At 40.6% G+C, this 18,434-nt stretch overlaps 1 protein-coding gene across 1 annotated transcript in view; it reads left to right on the top strand.

Annotated features, from left to right (window-relative positions):
• The window catches only part of TENM2 (teneurin transmembrane protein 2), a 1,250,894-nt gene that overhangs the window by 652,974 nt on the left and 579,486 nt on the right, over positions 1 to 18,434 (top strand). Inside the window, exon 7 of the mRNA XM_030212543.1 lies at positions 2,942 to 3,137. Coding sequence (XP_030068403.1) covers positions 2,942 to 3,137 — 196 coding nt within the window. The remainder of the gene's footprint in view (positions 1 to 2,941; positions 3,138 to 18,434) is intronic.

Genomic DNA, 18,434 nt, shown 5'->3' with positions numbered 1-18,434 from the left:
GTTCCATTTTTAAAGGCCCGTGGTGCTGTTTTTTTTTTGTTTGTTCACCCCTTCAAAGAAATGTAGTAGATTGGTGAGGCAAGATTTCCCTTCACTAAATCCATGTTGACTTTCCACCTTATAATCGAAAGAGAAAAACGCCTAGATTTCGACCCAAATCGGGAGATAGACGTTTATCTCACAAAAACGAATAAATCGGTATAATCGAAAGCCGATTTTGGACGTTTTCAACTGCACTCCGTCGCAGATGCGGACAAAGTTGATGGGGGCATGTCAGAGGTGTGGCGAAGGTGGAACTGAGGCGTGGTTATCAGCCGAGGAGAGATGTACGCATTAGGGCGATAATTGAAAAAATAAAGGCGTATTTAGCGAACATTTAGGACACTTTTGTTGGACCCTTTTTTCACACAAACAGGTCCCAAAAAAGTGCCCTAAATGAGCAGATTACCCCCAGAGGGAATCGGGGATGACCTCCCCTGACTCCCCCAGTGGTCACTAACCCCCTCCCACCACAAAAAAATGATGTTTCACAACTTTTTATTTTCACCATCAAATGTCATACCCACCTCCCTGGCAGCAGTATGCAGGTCCCTGGAGCAGTTGTTAGGGGGTGCAGTGGACTTCAGGCAGGTGGACCCAGGCCCATCCCCCCTACCTGTTACAATTGTGCTGCTTAATGCTTATTAGTCGTCCAACCCCCCCAAACCCACTGTACCCACATGTAGGTGCCCCCCTTCACCCCTTAGGGCTATAATAATGGTGTAGACTTGTGGGCAGTGGGTTTTGAGGGGGATTTGGGGGGCTCAACACACAAGGGAAGGGTGCTATGCACCTGGGAGCTCTTTTACCTTTTTTTTTTGTTTTTGTAAAAGTGCCCCCTAGGGTGCCCGGTTGGTGTCCTGGCATGTTAGGGGGACCAGTGCACTACGACTCCTGGCCCCTCCCACGAACAAATGCCTTGGATTTATTCGTTTTTGAGATGGGTGCTTTCATTTTCCATTATCGCTGAAAAACAAAAACGCCCAGCTCACAAATTGTCGAATAAAACATGGACGTCTATTTTTTGCGAAAATACGGTTCGGTCCGCCCCTTCACGGACCCGTTCTTGGAGATAAACGCCCATGGAGATACACGTTTTCGTTCAATTATGCCCCTCCTGATCTACTATGGTCTCTTTTGCAACCTCACTATCAAGATACCCTATGTTCCCTGTTTTGGTGATATCTTTGAAAGATACCTTTTCCCAAACCATGCACTTCTGAGCGACTGTCGGCCTTCCCCCTGTTTCTAGTTTAAAAGCTGCTCTATCTCTTTTTTAAATGCCGATGCCAGCAGCCTGTTCCCACCCTGTTTAAGGTGGAGCCCATTCTTTCGGAATAGGCTCCCCCTTCCCCAGAATGTTGCCCAGTTCCTAACAAATCTAAAACCCTCCTCCCTGCACCATCGTCTCATCCATGCATTTAGACTCCGGAGCTCTGCCTGTCTCTTGGGCCCTGCGCATGGAACAGGTAGCATTTCAGAAAATGCTACCCTAGAGGATCTGGATTTGAGCTTTCTACCTAAGAGCCTAAATTTGGCTTCCAGAACCTCTCTCCCACATTTTCCTCTGTCATTGGTACCCACATGTACCAAGACAGCCGGCTCCTCACCAGCACTATCTAAAATCCTATCTAGGTAACGCTTGAGGTCCGCCACCTTCGCACCAGGCAGGCAAGTCACCAGGCAATCCTCATGTCTACCAGCCACCCAGCTATCTATATGCCTAATGATCGAATCACCAACTACAACAGCTGCCGTAACCTTTCCTTCCCGGGCAGCACTTAGAGACATATCCTCGGTGCGTTTCCCCTTTAGAATTGTGTTTTGTTTTTGTTCTCTTGAGTTTCGACCAAATAAATGGCTGCCCCTATTAACTAGTGTCATGATTGTCCAGAATATATTGTATTTGTAAATTTTGGGGGGAAGCTTTGATAACTACTGTTAAGACAGGCTATTTTACCACAAGCTGTGCTTTTTTAGCACAGGTTCTCATTGCATAAAATGGGACCCTGTGCTAAATTTGTAGTAAAATAACACATTGTAACAGTAGCTCACATTAAAAACATCCCACCTCAATGCCTTTATCTTATTATGTTTATTTATTTTTTTGGGGTGGGGGCAGGGGGAAGAGCTTCATTGCTTTATCTCATGTACTTTTATCCAGCCTGCTCCACTTCTGCTCCTTGGCCTGTTATATTGGGAGTAGTACAAAGCTGAGGCTCCATAGACTTTCATTTGAAGCAGGAAGATATTTTTTCCCATTGCGGTCCCCTCCTGTTCCCTTAGTACATAAGTATTGCCATAATGAGGCATACCAAAGATCCATCAAGCCCAGCATCCTGTTTCAAACTGTGGCCAATTCAGGTCACGAATACCTGGCAAGATCCCTTAATAACTCTGTCATCTGCAAAACCAGGATGTGTGACATAAAGCAGTTGTGATTATTTAAAAATGAAATCTCTATAGGTAGTTTACTAGATCAGAGAACCATCATTTCTTCCCACAGACAGAAGGAAGACAATTTTCTAAGGAATGTTTCAGTAGATAAATCCACGTGTACCCCAGAAATTCCTTTGAAAATTGCCTCCTTTGTTCTTTCTTGTTCTGGCCGCCAACTGCAGCATTTTTGAAACTGGAATGTGGTACAAGTTTGTGCCTAATCCTGTGACAAATATGAAGTAAAAATAAGTTCTAACTTCCCTTTACGCATGGAATACTGGACTTACTATGGAGAAATGAATGTTTTCTACAGACACTGGGAAGAATACGTTCAGGTGCCTTTATAAAAGAAGTTTTTATCTACACCCTTGTATTTTAGCTGTGAAAATGTTGAGTGGAATGATGCAATATGTATACGCTAACCCTGGTTCTGTGCTTTTCTCTCTTTCTCTCTTTTTTGCAGTATGATTTCATGGAACGTCTAGATGGCAAGGAGAAATGGAGTGTGGTAGAGTCCTCCCGGGAAAGACGAAGCATCCAGACCTTGATTCAGAATGAGGCAGCCTTTGTTCAGTACTTAGATGTGGGCTTGTGGCATCTAGCCTTCTATAATGATGGCAAAGATAAAGAGACAGTTTCTTTCAGTACAGTTGTCCTGGGTATGTATGTTTTTGCAACCATCATTCTGATACAATGAAGGAGTAAGAGAAGGGAAAAGGCACAACCAAATTAGCACGATTGAACTGTGAAGCATTCAGCAAGAGAGTTTATGATGCGATGAAGTTATAGGATATTGAAGAGTTCTTATATTTGAGAATATCCCAGTAATACAGGCAGATACGGCAAAACTACTTTTCAGTCACATAAAAGTCAGTGAGAAATCATTCATTCATTTCATTATTTATATACCGCTTGGACCTATGAGGTTTACAGTTTTAATTTAAAGGTACTGGGTCTGTCCCTAGTAGGCTCACTATCTAAGTAGTACATTGTACTACTGTAATACCTGGGGCATCGGAGGGTTAAATGACTTGCCCAGGGTCACACGAAGCTGCAGAGGGATTTGAACCTGGTTCCCGAGGTTCTCAACCCATTGCCAGGTCTCAAGCCACTGCAGACCATCAGGCAACAGCAGTGAAAAACCCTGAATAGTGTCTCTCCTCTGATGGTACAATGACATTATCCACCCACTGTTGTCACAGCCAGATGACATCACAGCTCCTCTGTGGTCTTCACCCATATGACTTTTAGTGGGTTTGAGCCACATGTGGTTTTGGAACTCCTGCATGCTCTGGCTGCGAGACCTGAGATGGTCAGAGATGTGTAGCAGTCCCTGAACTGCACTGTTCATACCTACTAAGAGCTGTGTGGTTGAAGACTACAGAGGAGCTGCTGTTAGGTTTTAGCAGTGGGTTTGTGTTCTTCTTAGATCAAGTAAGGGGACAGGTAAAACAGGGTTATCCACTACATAAGAAAGTTGGAACAAAGGTATCCAGGAAAAGGAAAGGATGTATCTAGAGTTGCCAACTAGATCCAGATCTATCCGACAGGATTGATCCAGTCCTGGGCTTACCCCAATGCATGCAGGGACTTGTAGCCTTGCTTTTAGTAGGAAATCCAATGGGAAAATCAGAACCTCAAGTCCCTGCATGCAATGGAGTAAGCCTAGGACTGTATCAACCCTGTTGGGTGAATCTGGATCTAGTTAACAACCCTAGATGTATCATGTTATTCTTACTATTAGGATTCAATATGCCTGTCTCCCAGTTTACATTGATTGCATTTATGCTTGTTTTTGATTGTTTTACCATTGTTATGCAGTTTAATAAAAACTGTAAGAACCTCTTTTACTAAGCTACGCTAGTGATTCCCAGTGCAGCAGATGAGAGGAAGCCCATTCAGTTCCTCTGGGCTTCCTCTCATTTGCCGCCTGGAAATCGCTAGTGCAGCTTAGTAAAAGAAGCCCTAAGTTTTATCTTAAGCTGTACCTGCTATACACTGCCTCAAGTTAATCATTTCATAAAGGCAGTTAATCAATTCCAATAAACAAACAAACGAGCAGAATTAATAACAGTCAAAGTATTTCTAACATTAAAAAAAGATGTGGACAAAGGCACAAAATACAAAAATAATGAATACATAATAAAATCACACCATTAACAAACAATCCAAAGATCATAGATCAGTTCTGATTTTCTCAACCCACTAACCGGGCTGGTCTTAAAACGGCTAAGACCTGTCACTAACCTTCTCTGATACAAACATGAATTAGAATATGCAGTTAAAATTTTTCTTTAAAAGACTTTAAAATAGGCCTTCAACAGGCTGTTAAAGTTTTGCAGCCTAGGATAAAAATGCAGGTGCTGGGGACGGCAGCTAAAAACTGTTTTCCCCTGTCTTATTCCCCCCCCATTTACTAAGCCACACTATTGTATGCCGTGTGGCAATGCCAACAGATCCCGTTCAGAGTGAATGGGCTGTGTTGGCATTAGCGCACAGCTTAGTAAACAGGGGGGGGGGGGGGGGGTTAGACAGCTAGGCTGTTTTTGCAGCAGGAACACACAAGAGCTCTTTGTGATCTGACCGTCGAGCATGGGTCAGCAAATATTTTACGAATCCTCCCTTTTAATAGTCTGCTCCCCAGCCCTGCAAAGCCTTAAACACAAGGGCTGTAGCTTTACATTCAACCTGAATCTACACCCATGCTGATGAATTTAGAAGCTTTCTTTTGAGCTTATATGGAAAACCCAAAGAATATTGCAGTAGTCAAATTAACTGTGGCATAAATCATTGTAGCAAAATTTTCTAGTCATGCAAATGTGGCACTTTTTTTTTTCAAATGAAAGATGCTATGTTTTACTGGACCAGAAATGCACAGATCAATAATCAGCCAGAGACCTCTACTGGCTAAGACTGTAACCACTGCTGGCAAAGTTAGATCCAGCTAGTCAATGACGAGCCATGTCCAGGTTCTGGCATTGAATATCTGGGTCATTAGTGATGCCCAAAAGTTATGAGGGTACGGCTGACATTGAGTACCGTTCCCATATATAGCTAACTAGGCAACTCTAGGCCTGTTATTTAAGGGGGCCCGTTTACTAAGGTGCACTAGCGTTTTTAGTTTAGTGCGCGCTAAAAATAGGCACACGCTAAACATTAGAGACACTAATGTATTTCTATGGGTGTCTCTAGCGTTTTGTGCACGCCTATATTTAGCGCGTGCTGAAAACGCTAGTGATCCTTAGTAAAAGTAGTGATCCTATTTGCTTGGTTAGATATGTGGGCATCGGCACTGAATATGAAGGATAAAAGGTCTTTATTGAACCATAAATCATACAAGCATAAAAATGACATACATAAAATCTATCCCACACTATAAATATACCTGCAATTTAAATTCTGTAAATTAAATATATCTAGCAATGGCTGAACTTCCATTAAGAGGAACTTCCATTAAGATATTATCTGAGGTGGAACACCTTATGTCATCATCAGTCCGTATGACAGTTCTTCTTTTTATTTTTTTTTATATGTATTTTTTACTCCATTTTCTCTACATTTTCCACTGATTTACCTATGCTATTTTTACTTTTTTTTTGTATACTAAAAATCAAGTTATTTTTCTTCAGATAGTCTTCCAAAGGGAATATATGCCGACACGTGTTTCACCTATGCAGGTTCCCTTTAAATCAAACATCCATGATTATCCATATGTGTAATGTACATGCTTGTTACCCTCTCAATTTCAAATACTTTAATGTATACTGCAGTGAAATGTCATCCTGCTCCCCTTAGTCAAAATGACTGTGGCGTTCTCTTCACTCTTAACATCCAGCCCTGGCCACATTACCTATTCTTTTCACCAATCTAACGACATGGTCAGACCAACATCATCCACAAAATCTATGTCACATTTATTATATAAATAATTGTAATAAATAAGTAGCTACAATTATATTAAAACAAAATAATACTAATATGAAAAACATTAAGAATAACTTATGATTCAGCTTGCACATATAAAACATACACATATCAAATTTAAATTAAATAAATAAATAAATATATATATAAATTACAGAAAACCCTTCAAACACTATATACACCCCGAAAGAAAACATGCTTGCTGGTTGTATAACAGTAATTCATAGTCAAGAAACCAATTAATAGCAGTGCTGTATTTACTTCTGTTAATAAAAATATGGTGTATATAAATGTATATCTTGCTTAAAAAGGACTGGAAAAACCATTATATATACCCAGACAAGTTAGGGAATTTACTTGATCCTTCATAAACCACCAAATGGAAATATTTCACCCAAAAGAGGCTTCTCGTGTACAAATATATAGCATAATATGTAAAATAATTGTATCAAATCACTAATACATATACTTGCTCAAACATAGGAGTGACATGGGATATCTGTAAACTATAACTTCAATATATATTTTTGTTGTACCTATGTCTCCACATGCCACAGGATTCATAAAGAAGTTGCACTCAAAAACAGGTTAAAAAACAACCCTGCTCTAAAGACCACTGCAGCTTTTGTCCGTAAAATGCAATAGTGTTTCTTGATTGTAATTTTAAATTACCATAAATAAAAAATGAAAATTAAATATCTAGATAACATGACAGAAGAGGAACAGCTCAGTCCTGACACAGAGATCTGTTTAGGAAAATCCTATGCCAACTGAAAGTTATGTCCCACGGCTTCAGGTTAGGGGATGAAGTGTAATAGACTCCAGCAGGACCAACACTGTGGGTTTTGTGTGGAAGTAACCAAGTTGTCTAAGCCCCAGCAATCCATACAGGCCCAGAAATTGCAAAGTGCAAGTTTTCCCTATAAATGTATTGCCAAGTCTTCATACATAGAGTGAAATTGTATAATCTAGGTGCTAACATTTATGTGCACATGATGTGTATCACGCAACATGATACCTGCCAGCAAGCCTTCCCTGGAGTAGGTGCCCTCACTGAACGGCATCCTTAACATAGAAACATGATGGCAAATAAAGGCCAAATGGCCCATCCAGTCTGCCCATCCTCCATAACCACTAACTCTTCCTTTTCCTAAGGGATCCCACATGCTTGTCCCACACTTTCTTAAATTCTGACATAGTCCTCGTCTCCACGAACTCTACCAGGAAGCCATTCCACACTTCCACCACCCTTTCTGTGAACGACTGCTATCTTAGATTAACACAAGGCTATCTCTACTTCAGGAAGGAGGTGAAAGCTTGGCTCTTCAACCAGGCCTTTAATGGAAGAAGCAACTAACATGCTAGTCAAACACACACACAAGGAGTGACATCGGCTGCACGTACTATAGTAGGACTTGCTTAACCACTCCTATCCGAGCTGAGATTATATTCAAGTACCTTTCTGACTTTCCATGCAACTTTCTTTAAACTAGTCCCCTTATTTTCTAACTCCTATTATTCTATCTTATCTATCTATATGTTCCATCTTTGCTTATATCCTGTACTGTCTAGTAAAATGTTTTATTGTGTATTGTGTTGTCATTGGTGAGGCCCACTTGGAGTATTGTGTTCAGTTTTGGAGGCTGTATCTTGCTAAAGATGTAAAAAGACTGGAAGTGGTGCAAAGAAACGCTATAAAAATGGTATGGGATTTGCATTGCAAACTGTACAAGGAGAGACTTGCCAACCTGAACATGTATACCTTGGAGGAAAGGAGAAACAGGAGTGACATGATACAGATGTTCAAATATTTGAAAGGTATTAATCCGCAAACAAACCTTTTCTGGAGACGGGAAGGCGGTAGAACTAGAGGACATTAATTGAGGTTGAAGGGGGGCAGACTCAGGAATAATGTCACAGAGAGGGTGAAAAATTGGATATAATAGGCATTACTGAGACCTGGTGGAAGGGGGATAACCAGTGGGACACTGTCATACCGGGGTACAAAGAATATCGTAATGATAGGGTGGACCGGACTGGTGGAGGGGTAGCATTGTATATTAACGAGAGCCTTGACTCAGATAGATTACAAATTCAGCAGGACACAAATCACACCTTTGAATCACTGTGGGTTGAAATTCCATGTATAAAAGGGAAAAAAATGGTGATAGGAGTGTACTACCGTCCGCCTCGCCAGGATGAGCAGGTAGACACAGAAATGATAAAAGAAATCAGAGACGCGAACAAAATGGGCAATGTGATAATAATGGGTGACTTCAATTATCCAAATATAGACTGGGTAAATGTAACATCGGGACACGCTACAGAGATACAATTCCTTGATGAAATCAAGGACAGCTTTATGGAGCAACTGGTGCAGGAGCCGACGAGAGAAGGAAAAATTCTAGACTTGGTCCTTAGTGGAGCGCATGATCTGGTGAGGGACGTTATGGTACTGGGGCCGCTTGATAACAGTGACCATAATATGATCAGTTTTGACATCGACCTTGAAGTAACTGTACACAGAAAGTCAAATACGTTAGCGTTTAACTTTAAAAAAGGAGACTATGATAAAATGAGAAGAACGGTAAAAAAAAAACTTAGGGGGGCAACTGAGAGAGTAAAAACTGTACAACAGGCGTGGACGCTGTTCAAAAATACCATCCTGGAGGCCCAGGCCATACATATTCCGCAAATTAGAAAAGAAATACGGAAGTCCAAAAGACACCCGGCCTGGTTGAAAAGTGAGGTGAAGGAAGCTATTAGGGCTTGAAGAAAAGGCTAGACGAATTTCATATTTAATATAAAAAGTTTATTCTTAGTTCAGAATTTACTGAATAGCATCAATGGGCTTATTCAGGAAGCATTGTATAAGCAATATACAAGTCAGAATGCTTACTACTTCTTTGTTCCACTCTGTTTTTATACCGTTCTTCTTTGGCATCTGACTAATTCTCTCATACAACATTCCTGTGCAAGTCTCTGAATACCACAACGCTGTTAATCATGTGCAGAACATGCTACATCTGTTTTCCCTTATTGCTCCCCCTTCTTTACAGACTTTCTGGAGCCGTGCCTTTGGCTGATGTTTAATGTCCGTCACCTTCTTTTCTCATGCCTCAGGAGATTTAGTGTTGAAACAGCTTGTTGTAATCATGGAGCTTTCCACTCCCCATCTTTCATGCTTTTATTCAACAAATCCTCCCTTGAGTTCTGATGTTCCAGGACTCATACATCTGTTTCAGCTCCAGTCTGTTTCTCCTTACCTCCCTTCTAAATCTCCTCCCCCATGTTTGTGGTATTCAGTTTCTGCAGGCTTTTTCAATATTTTTGGCTGACATATTAAAGTTCTATTCATTCTTGATTTCAGTTACCATTGTCATTTTAAAAGCATCCTGGCACATCTTTGCAAACATGCTAATACACATGTTACACAGCATTAAACAGATTCAATTGTACTAGGGTACAAAATTTATATTTCTTTTGAATACAGACAGTGAGCTTCATCAAAGGGAAGTACACTGTCATTCTTACTTTTCATATAAGAACAATTCTAATTGCATTAACTGATGTGGCATTAAAAATTACACAAATTAAAAGCATATTCCAAGGTGCTAACATTCATTAAATCAGTTGTTACATACCATTAAGTTAAAGTCTTATTGCAGCTTGTTTTATTGCCACACTTTTCTCTGGTGGCTGTGACATTTACAATCACTGTACTTCTTCCTATAGACCAATTACCTGTTACAACATTGTGCGTGTAATTGCACTTTATCGGGGGAACGTTTCCAGTTGTCATACTATTTAATCAGACACCAAAATGATGTCGTCCGTAAGCAAGGCTTGCTTATAAATAGTCTCATTTGTCCAATGAAGGTTTCCATCATCCCTTACACAGGTATTATTGGGATAACGGTGCCCACCCAACTTTATCATTGTAGTCCCATACATCATAGCTGGCAAGGACAAGGATGATGTCAGTCAGTGGGCACATATGATACAATCAGTCAAATTCAACATCTTGGCCGCTGTAACAAGTCGATTCTCATATGTGTTCATTGTCCATTAACAAACAACAACATCCCAATACCATCATGTTTAGGGACATGATGTTTGTTTATTCTTTGTCCACTTCAATATTATTGGTTCGTCGAATATCTGATAAATGTATCCAAGAAGTATGACCTTCCAGACGGGCAGCGGTCTGAGTAAGGGCCGTGATAGCAAAAGGCCCTACATACACAGGATCCTTCCACGTTTTATGTGTAAAGTTCTTTCTTAGTACTAGATCACCTACTTTAAAAGCACAAACATCATTAGTAGTCCCTGCCTGTGATACTACATTTGTTCGGATCATATCACTCGTCAGGTTCAACATAGGTTGTAGCTTTTGCCAGTACTGAGCTGTATTATCAGTACTTGCTGTCTGCATCGGAAAGAAATGACGTCCTGTCTGAATTTGGAATGGGGTCAATTTAGTACGCCCATTAGGTTGGGCCCTTATTGTCATTAATGCTAATGGCAATACATCAAGCCATGTATATAATTTTCCCACCATTTCTTTATTGAGAGATTTTAGTAAGACTCTCAATTTTGTTTTTAAAATGCCATTGTAGCGCTCCACCAAGCATTGGAGGTGGGGCGATACACTGATACTTTCCTGTGTGTTAAACCCATAATCGTTTCCATTTCTTTCAAAACACTGTTATTGAAATGTGTCCCGTTATCAGAAATTATTCTAGACGGACACCCATGTCTTGGCATAATGTGAGTTATCAGGCATTGTACCACCTCATGTGCTGTCTCCCTTTTACATGGAAATGCTTCTATCCACCTTGAGAAAGCATCCACCCAAACTAACAAATACCTTTTTCCCTGCACTGGAACAATCATATCAGTGAAATCAATATACCATTCTTTTGCTGGGCCTTCTGGTATTGGAAGTGTCCCAGGTGATATTTTAGGACCTCGTTTAGGTATGTTAATATTGCATACCATGCAATTTTGCACAACCTGTTGAATCAAGTTATCAATTTTCAAAGTCCAAAATCTTTGCTCAAATTGTTGTTTCATTGTTTCTCTGTTCCAATGCATGGTTGCATGCCACCCAGTCAGTCAATACATTAATCGCCTGGCTCATTGGCATGCAAGGTAATCCTTCTTCCTCATTAAACCATTCACTTCCCAATTGCATACATCCCTTCTTCAACCATTTTTCACTTTCCTGTTCCTCTGGCTGCCACATTTCAATCTTATCTACATTCGTAAGTGGCCCTTCCTATGTCTGTCTAGTATTATACAAAATCTTTTCACTTTGCTTAACCACCTCCGTTGTTGCTGCATCAGCCATTGCATTACCTAGTGCCTCAAAGGTTGGCCTTTCAGTGTGGGCCGGGGTCCACACAACTGCAGTTTTTCTACCTTCACGTTCCCTTCTTGCCAAAATTTCAAACAGCAATTTCCAATATGTGTAATGTTGTAAATTTTTACCTGCACTGGTTATCATCCCCCTACGCTGCCATTTTAATATATGATACTGTAGTGAACTTGCAACGTAACCACTATCAGTATATGTGACATTTTGAGTCATATCAGTGTGTTGTAAGGCCGTAATAACGGCCAAAAGTTCAGCATGCTGTGCAGTATGGTCAGGAGGGGTTTTATATTGTACTTGTGTTATCTTTGTTAGATTCTCATCCACCTGCACGCAGGCAAAGCCTGCAACAGTCCTTTCACAAGCTCCATCTGTAAACCATATTAACCCATCAGATAAGGGTTCAAAAGTAAGACAGTGAAATGTAGGGATTTCTATAGTATCGATCTCAACCTCTTGATCGACAGGAAAAAGCAGATCTATCTTATTTCTCTGTTCTTTAGTTAATGGTATTATTCTTATATCTTGTCCTAAAAGTACTGCTTGATATTTTCCAAATCTAGTGGCTGTCAAGGCTGTTTGGCTAGGGCTCAACAGTGTTTTAATCGTGTGGTTGGTATGTATTACAATAGGAACAAAAGGCATTTGTGCTCTCCATTTGCCTACTGCTGCCACAATAGCTGTCAATAACTTTGGTATTTCTTTCATTCCCTTTTCCACATGATTAAAAGAGCCTGATAAAAAAGCTACTGGTGTATTTACTTCATTATTTTGATTAATCATGGCTGCCCAACTGTTTCCCATGTCTTTTACCCACAGATGCACAGGTGATTGGATATCTATTACTGCTAAAGGTCCTGGGGATAACAAATCCCTCACAATCTTAGCCAATACTATCTTATCCTGCTCATCCAACACAATCAGAGTATTCTTTGGTGTGGCTGCGGGCAGTTTCAAATGTTTATAAAGTCTCATTACTTTTTGTGTATAATTTGGTATCCATTGTCTGCAGTAATTTAACATTCCCAAAACAGCACGTAACTTGGAAACTGTTTGCGGTACCGGAGTCTCATTTAAAATAGATATAACTTCCGGTATAATGACCTTATGTTCTGCTGAAACATTTTGTCCTAAAAAGGTGACAGTAGACTGAGCTACAACACATTTCTCCTTGTTACATTTATATCCTAACTCTCCTAATAACAAAAATAATTTTCTAGTCCATTCTAGGCATTCTGCTTCAGTCTCAGCAGACAGTAGAATATCATCTATATAGACAAACAATGACACCGTGCCAGGCAATTGACTCCTCTTTAAATCCATCATTAGTTGTTTTGAGAATACCGATGGACTATCAGTAAAGCCTTGCGGCATCCTAGTCCACCGGTATGCCTCATTCTGTACTATAAATGACGTCAAATCCCTAGACTCTGGATGAAGAGGTATTGAAAAGAATGCATTAGACAAATAAATTCTCAAATTCCCAATCAACTTCATAACTTAGGTTCATTGAGGGACTAAGGGGCCAGTCCTACATTTAACTAATCAATCAAGGAGAAGAGAGTTGACTTTCCCTGACCTCTTTCACCTATTAGCTTCCTATACAGAACTCGCTAGGACTGTGGATAATTCAAACCAGATGTAAACTGTAGACAAAGCTCACTTTGAAAAGTCAGTCAAAGATATTCTACATAGAAATAGAACCCATTAACTACACAAAATAAAACATATTCCAAAATAAGCAGAAATCAGAATTCCTTATAAGACAAAATCTAACTCTTATTTAAACCACAGCATTAGCCTAATCCTTTTGCTTATATGTGGTAAATAATTACCCATCACTCAAAACAGGGCCAAGGAGTAAATTAAACTCAGATGGCATTCCTCCACTTTACAGGACTGAAAAGTTAAACACCAAATTACAGAAAGAGCAGCCTTAATATTTCCTACGCCCGATGCTGCACACAGAGCTTTAAAATCCCCAATAGTTAATTGAGTTCCTGCTGTTGCCTGTTCTCTCCCATCTAATTCATTATCCCCTCCCTTTTCACTTTCTGAATCACTGGGGGGGTCATCAAGAGCCGAATACCCAGCGCATGGCACAGGGCGCTTTGGCTTTGATTCCTTCATTTTATCAGTCGCCCTTATGGGGCACAACGTGTCCCTGCTAGATTCATACGACGGGGGATTATTTCTTTTATACATTTCTGCCTCTTGTTGTATCCTATCTACATCAGCATGAAAAAGATCTGCTGCTACAGAAAATAAATTCCAAATTGTAAGATGCTTCTCTAAACTTTTCTGCTTCTTTTTATTTTCTTGTATGTATCTCAGGAGAGTTAATAATTTTGGACGATCAAACGATCCATACTGAGACCAGCTCAAAAAAGAATCTTTTGCATCATATTTGACCCATTTCTCATGTGTCTCTTCAATCTGTTTTTTTTCTAACGGGAATAATTCTATGACATGCTGCAAAGGGGTGCATTTTTTTGAACTATCTAAATCTAAATACAAAGTATATACAGGGGGCTTTTCTTTCTTATCTGCCCCTTTCCCTTCCATTTTATTCTGACTATTACAATTTCTCCAATATAACCACAACCTACAAAAATATACTAATGCACCTAAACAAAGAAAATATACAAAAAAGAAAACTACAAAGCTAAACAAATATACCACTAATAAGTCCACAATGTAAGTTTACTCACGCGTCTTCTCGTTTCTTTTTAGCAAGCCCAGGAGTCGTCGCCCGTATGTCCACTTCAGTAGGTTGATCACTCCCACTTCCGTGGTGCACAGAAATCAGGCTTAAACAACGCTTGCTCTCAAAATCCTGTAAAAAACTTCGTTAACAACAAACACTTAATTTGTCATTCGTCTCGCCTTCTCTTTTCCGTGTGCGGCATAAATCTTCTGTCCTGCCGCGGTCGCCACTTTGAAGAAAAGGCTAGACGAATTTCATATTTAATATAAAAAGTTTATTCTTAGTTCAGAATTTACTGAATAGCATCAATGGGCTTATTCAGGAAGCATTGTATAAGCAATATACAAGTCAGAATGCTTACTACTTCTTTGTTCCACTCTGTTTTTATACCGTTCTTCTTTGGCATCTAACTAATTCTCTCATACAACATTCCTGTGCAAGTCTCTGAATACCACAACGCTGTTAATCATGTGCAGAACATGCTACATCTGTTTTCCCTTATTGCTCCCCCTTCTTTACAGACTTTCTGGAGCCGTGCCTTTGGCTGATGTTTAATGTCCGTCACCTTCTTTTCTCATGCTTCAGGAGATTTAGTGTTGAAACAGCTTGTTGTAATCATGGAGCTTTCCACTCCCCATCTTTCATGCTTTTATTCAACAGGCTAAAAGAAACGCCTTCAGAAAATGGAAGAAGGAACCGTCTGAAAATAACAAGAAACAGCATAAGGAGTGTCAAAACAAATGCAAGGCGCAGATTAAGAAGGCCAAGAGGGAGTATGAAAAAAAGATAGCATTAGAGGCAAAAAAACATAGTAAAAAATTTTTTCGGTATATTAAAAGCAGGAAGCCGGCAAAAGAATCGGTTGGGCCACTGGATGACCGAGGAGTAAAAGGGGCGATCAAGGAAGACAAAGACGTAGCGGAGAGACTGAATGAATTCTTTGCTTCGGTCTTCACCGAGGAAGATTTGGGTGGGATACCGGTGTCGGAAATGGTATTTCAAGCGGACGAGTCGGAGAAACTTACTGACTTCACGGTAAACCTGGAGGACGTAATGGGGCAGTTCGGCAAACTGAAGAGTAGCAAATCTCCTGGACCGGATGGTATTCATCCTAGAGTACTGATAGAACTGAAAAACGAGCTTGCGGAGCTACTGCTAGTGATATGCAACTTATCCTTAAAATTGAGCGTGGTACCGGAAGATTGGAGGGTGGCCAATGTAACGCCCATTTTTAAAAAAGGCTCCAGGGGAGATCCGGGAAATTATAGACCAGTGAGTCTGACGTCGGTGCCTGGGAAAATGGTAGAGGCTATTATTAAAAACAAAATTACAGAGCACATCCGAGGACATGGATTACTGAGACCAAGTCAGCATGGCTTTTGTGTGGGGAAATCTTGCCTGACCAATTTACTTCAATTCTTTGAAGGAGTGAACAAACATGTGGACAAAGGGGAGTCGGTTGATATTGTGTATCTGGATTTTCAAAAGGCGTTTGACAAGGTACCTCATGAAAGGCTACAGAGGAAATTGGAGGGTCATGGGATAGGAGGAAATGTCCTATTGTGGATTAAAAACTGGTTGAAGGATAGGAAACAGAGAGTGGGGTTAAATGGGCAGTATTCACAATGGAGAAGGGTAGTTAGTGGGGTTCCTCAGGGGTCCGTGCTAGGACCGCTGCTTTTTAATATATTTATAAATGATTTAGAGATGGGAGTAACTAGCGAGGTAATTAAATTTGCTGATGACACAAAGTTATTCAAAGTCGTTAAATCGCGACAGGATTGTGAAAAATTACAAGAGGACCTTACGAGACTGGGAGACTGGGCGGCTAAATGGCAGATGATGTTTAATGTGAGCAAGTGCAAGGTGATGCATGTGGGAAAAAAGAACCCGAATTATAGCTACGTCATGCAAGGTTCCACGTTAGGAGTTACGGACCAAGAAAGGGATCTGGGTGTCGTCGTCGATAACACACTGAAACCTTCTGCTCAGTGTGCTGCTGCGGCTAAGAAAGCGAATAGAATGTTGGGTATTATTAGGAAAGGTATGGAAAACAGGTGTGAGGATGTTATAATGCCGTTGTATCGCTCCATGGTGCGGCCGCACCTTGAGTATTGTGTTCAATTCTGGTCGCCGCATCTCAAGAAAGATATAGTAGAATTGGAAAAGGTGCAGCGAAGGGCGACTAAAATGATAGCGGGGATGGGACGACTTCCCTATGAAGAAAGACTAAGGAGGCTAGGGCTGTACAGCTTGGAGAAGAGACGGCTGAGGGGAGACATGATAGAGGTATATAAAATAATGAGTGGAGTGGAACAGGTGGATGTGAAGCGTCTGTTCACGCTTTCCAAAAATACTAGGACTAGGGGGCATGCGATGAAACTACAGTGTAGTAAATTTAAAACAAATCAGAGAAAATTTTTCTTCACCCAACGTGTAATTAAACTCTGGAATTCGTTGCCGGAGAAAGTGGTGAAGGCGGTTAGCTTAGCAGAGTTTAAAAAGGGGTTGGACGGTTTCCTAAAGGACAAGTCCATAAACCGCTACTAAACGGACTTGGAAAAATCCAAAATTCCAGGAATAACATGTATAGATTGTTTGTACGTTTGGGAAGCTTGCCAGGTGCCCTTGGCCTGGATTGGCCGCTGTCGTGGACAGGATGCTGGGCTCGATGGACCCTTGGTCTTTTCCCAGTATGGCATTACTTATGTACTTATGTACTTATGGATACATGCAGTGTCCTCCCGTGGGAGGTGGTGGAGATGAAAACATTAATGGGATTAAAACTTGCATTGGATAAACACAAAGGAATCCTGTTTAGAAGGAATGGATTCATGGAATCTTAGCAGAGATTGGGTAGCAACACCGGTAATTGGGAAGCAAAACCAGTTCTGGGCAGACATCTACTGTCTGTGCCCTGATCATGACTGAATAGATATGGATGGGCTGGAGTGTAAATTTTAAGGATCTTTGATGTTAGCTTTAGAACTTTTAGTACAAGAACAGTGCTGGGCAGACTTCCACGATCTGTGCCCTGAGAATGGCAAGGACAAATCAAATTCGGGTATGCATATAAAGTATCGCATACCATGTGAAATGAGTTTATCTTGTTGGGCAGACTGGATGGACCGAACAGGTTTTTATCTGCTGTCATTTACTATGTTACATTGTATTGTCTGAATATTTTTACTGCTGTAATTGTCTATTGCCTATGCTTGACTTATTATTGCTGTACACAGCCTTGAGCAAATTCCTTCAAAAAGGCGGTAAATAAATCTTAATAATAAATAAATAAAATGTTTAGAATACTCGCATACACATCACATGTGCAGACTTACATTCATATATGTCAGCATGCTGCCAAAGCACTGTTCTGCAAATACCTTCAATAAGTTAATTACAGAAGGTGTATTGCAAGGGGGGTTACATAGAGGTAGAGCATGGGTAGGACTTAAGTAGGGCTTCCACTTACATGCATTAGCTTGCAAGACTGCCATACTTAGCTGCTCACACTTACACTAGCTTTATAGCTGGTGTATGTGCTCGTGCCTAAATGCTAGGCATATTAATATCCAGTTATGCTAATATTCTCTAAATAAAGGCATGCACCTTTGTTCTTTCGTAGAATAGGCACTCTCTGGACACCTAATTGTAGGTGCTCTGTTATTGAATGGCCCCCATGATGGCTCTGAACCAAATTCATTACCTGAAGAGAGAGATTTACTGTATTAAAGGAAATGGAGGGGTAGCCTATTGGTTAGTGCAGTGGTTAGTGGGGAAATTGGTTCAATTTCCATTGCATTCCTTGTGAGCCTGGGTAAGTTTCCGTTGCTCCAGGTACAAAACTTAGACCGGTGAGTCTGACGTCGGTGCCGGGCAAGATGGTGGAGGCTATTATTAAGAATAAAATTGCAGAGCATATACAAAAACATGGACTGATGAGACAAA

The sequence above is a fragment of the Microcaecilia unicolor genome, chromosome 8 (genome assembly GCF_901765095.1).
Source record: "Microcaecilia unicolor chromosome 8, aMicUni1.1, whole genome shotgun sequence".
In the NCBI taxonomy this organism is placed as follows: Eukaryota; Metazoa; Chordata; class Amphibia; order Gymnophiona; family Siphonopidae; genus Microcaecilia; species Microcaecilia unicolor.
Note: the sequence above shows the minus strand (reverse complement) of the source record. Positions and strands in the feature narration are given on the sequence as shown.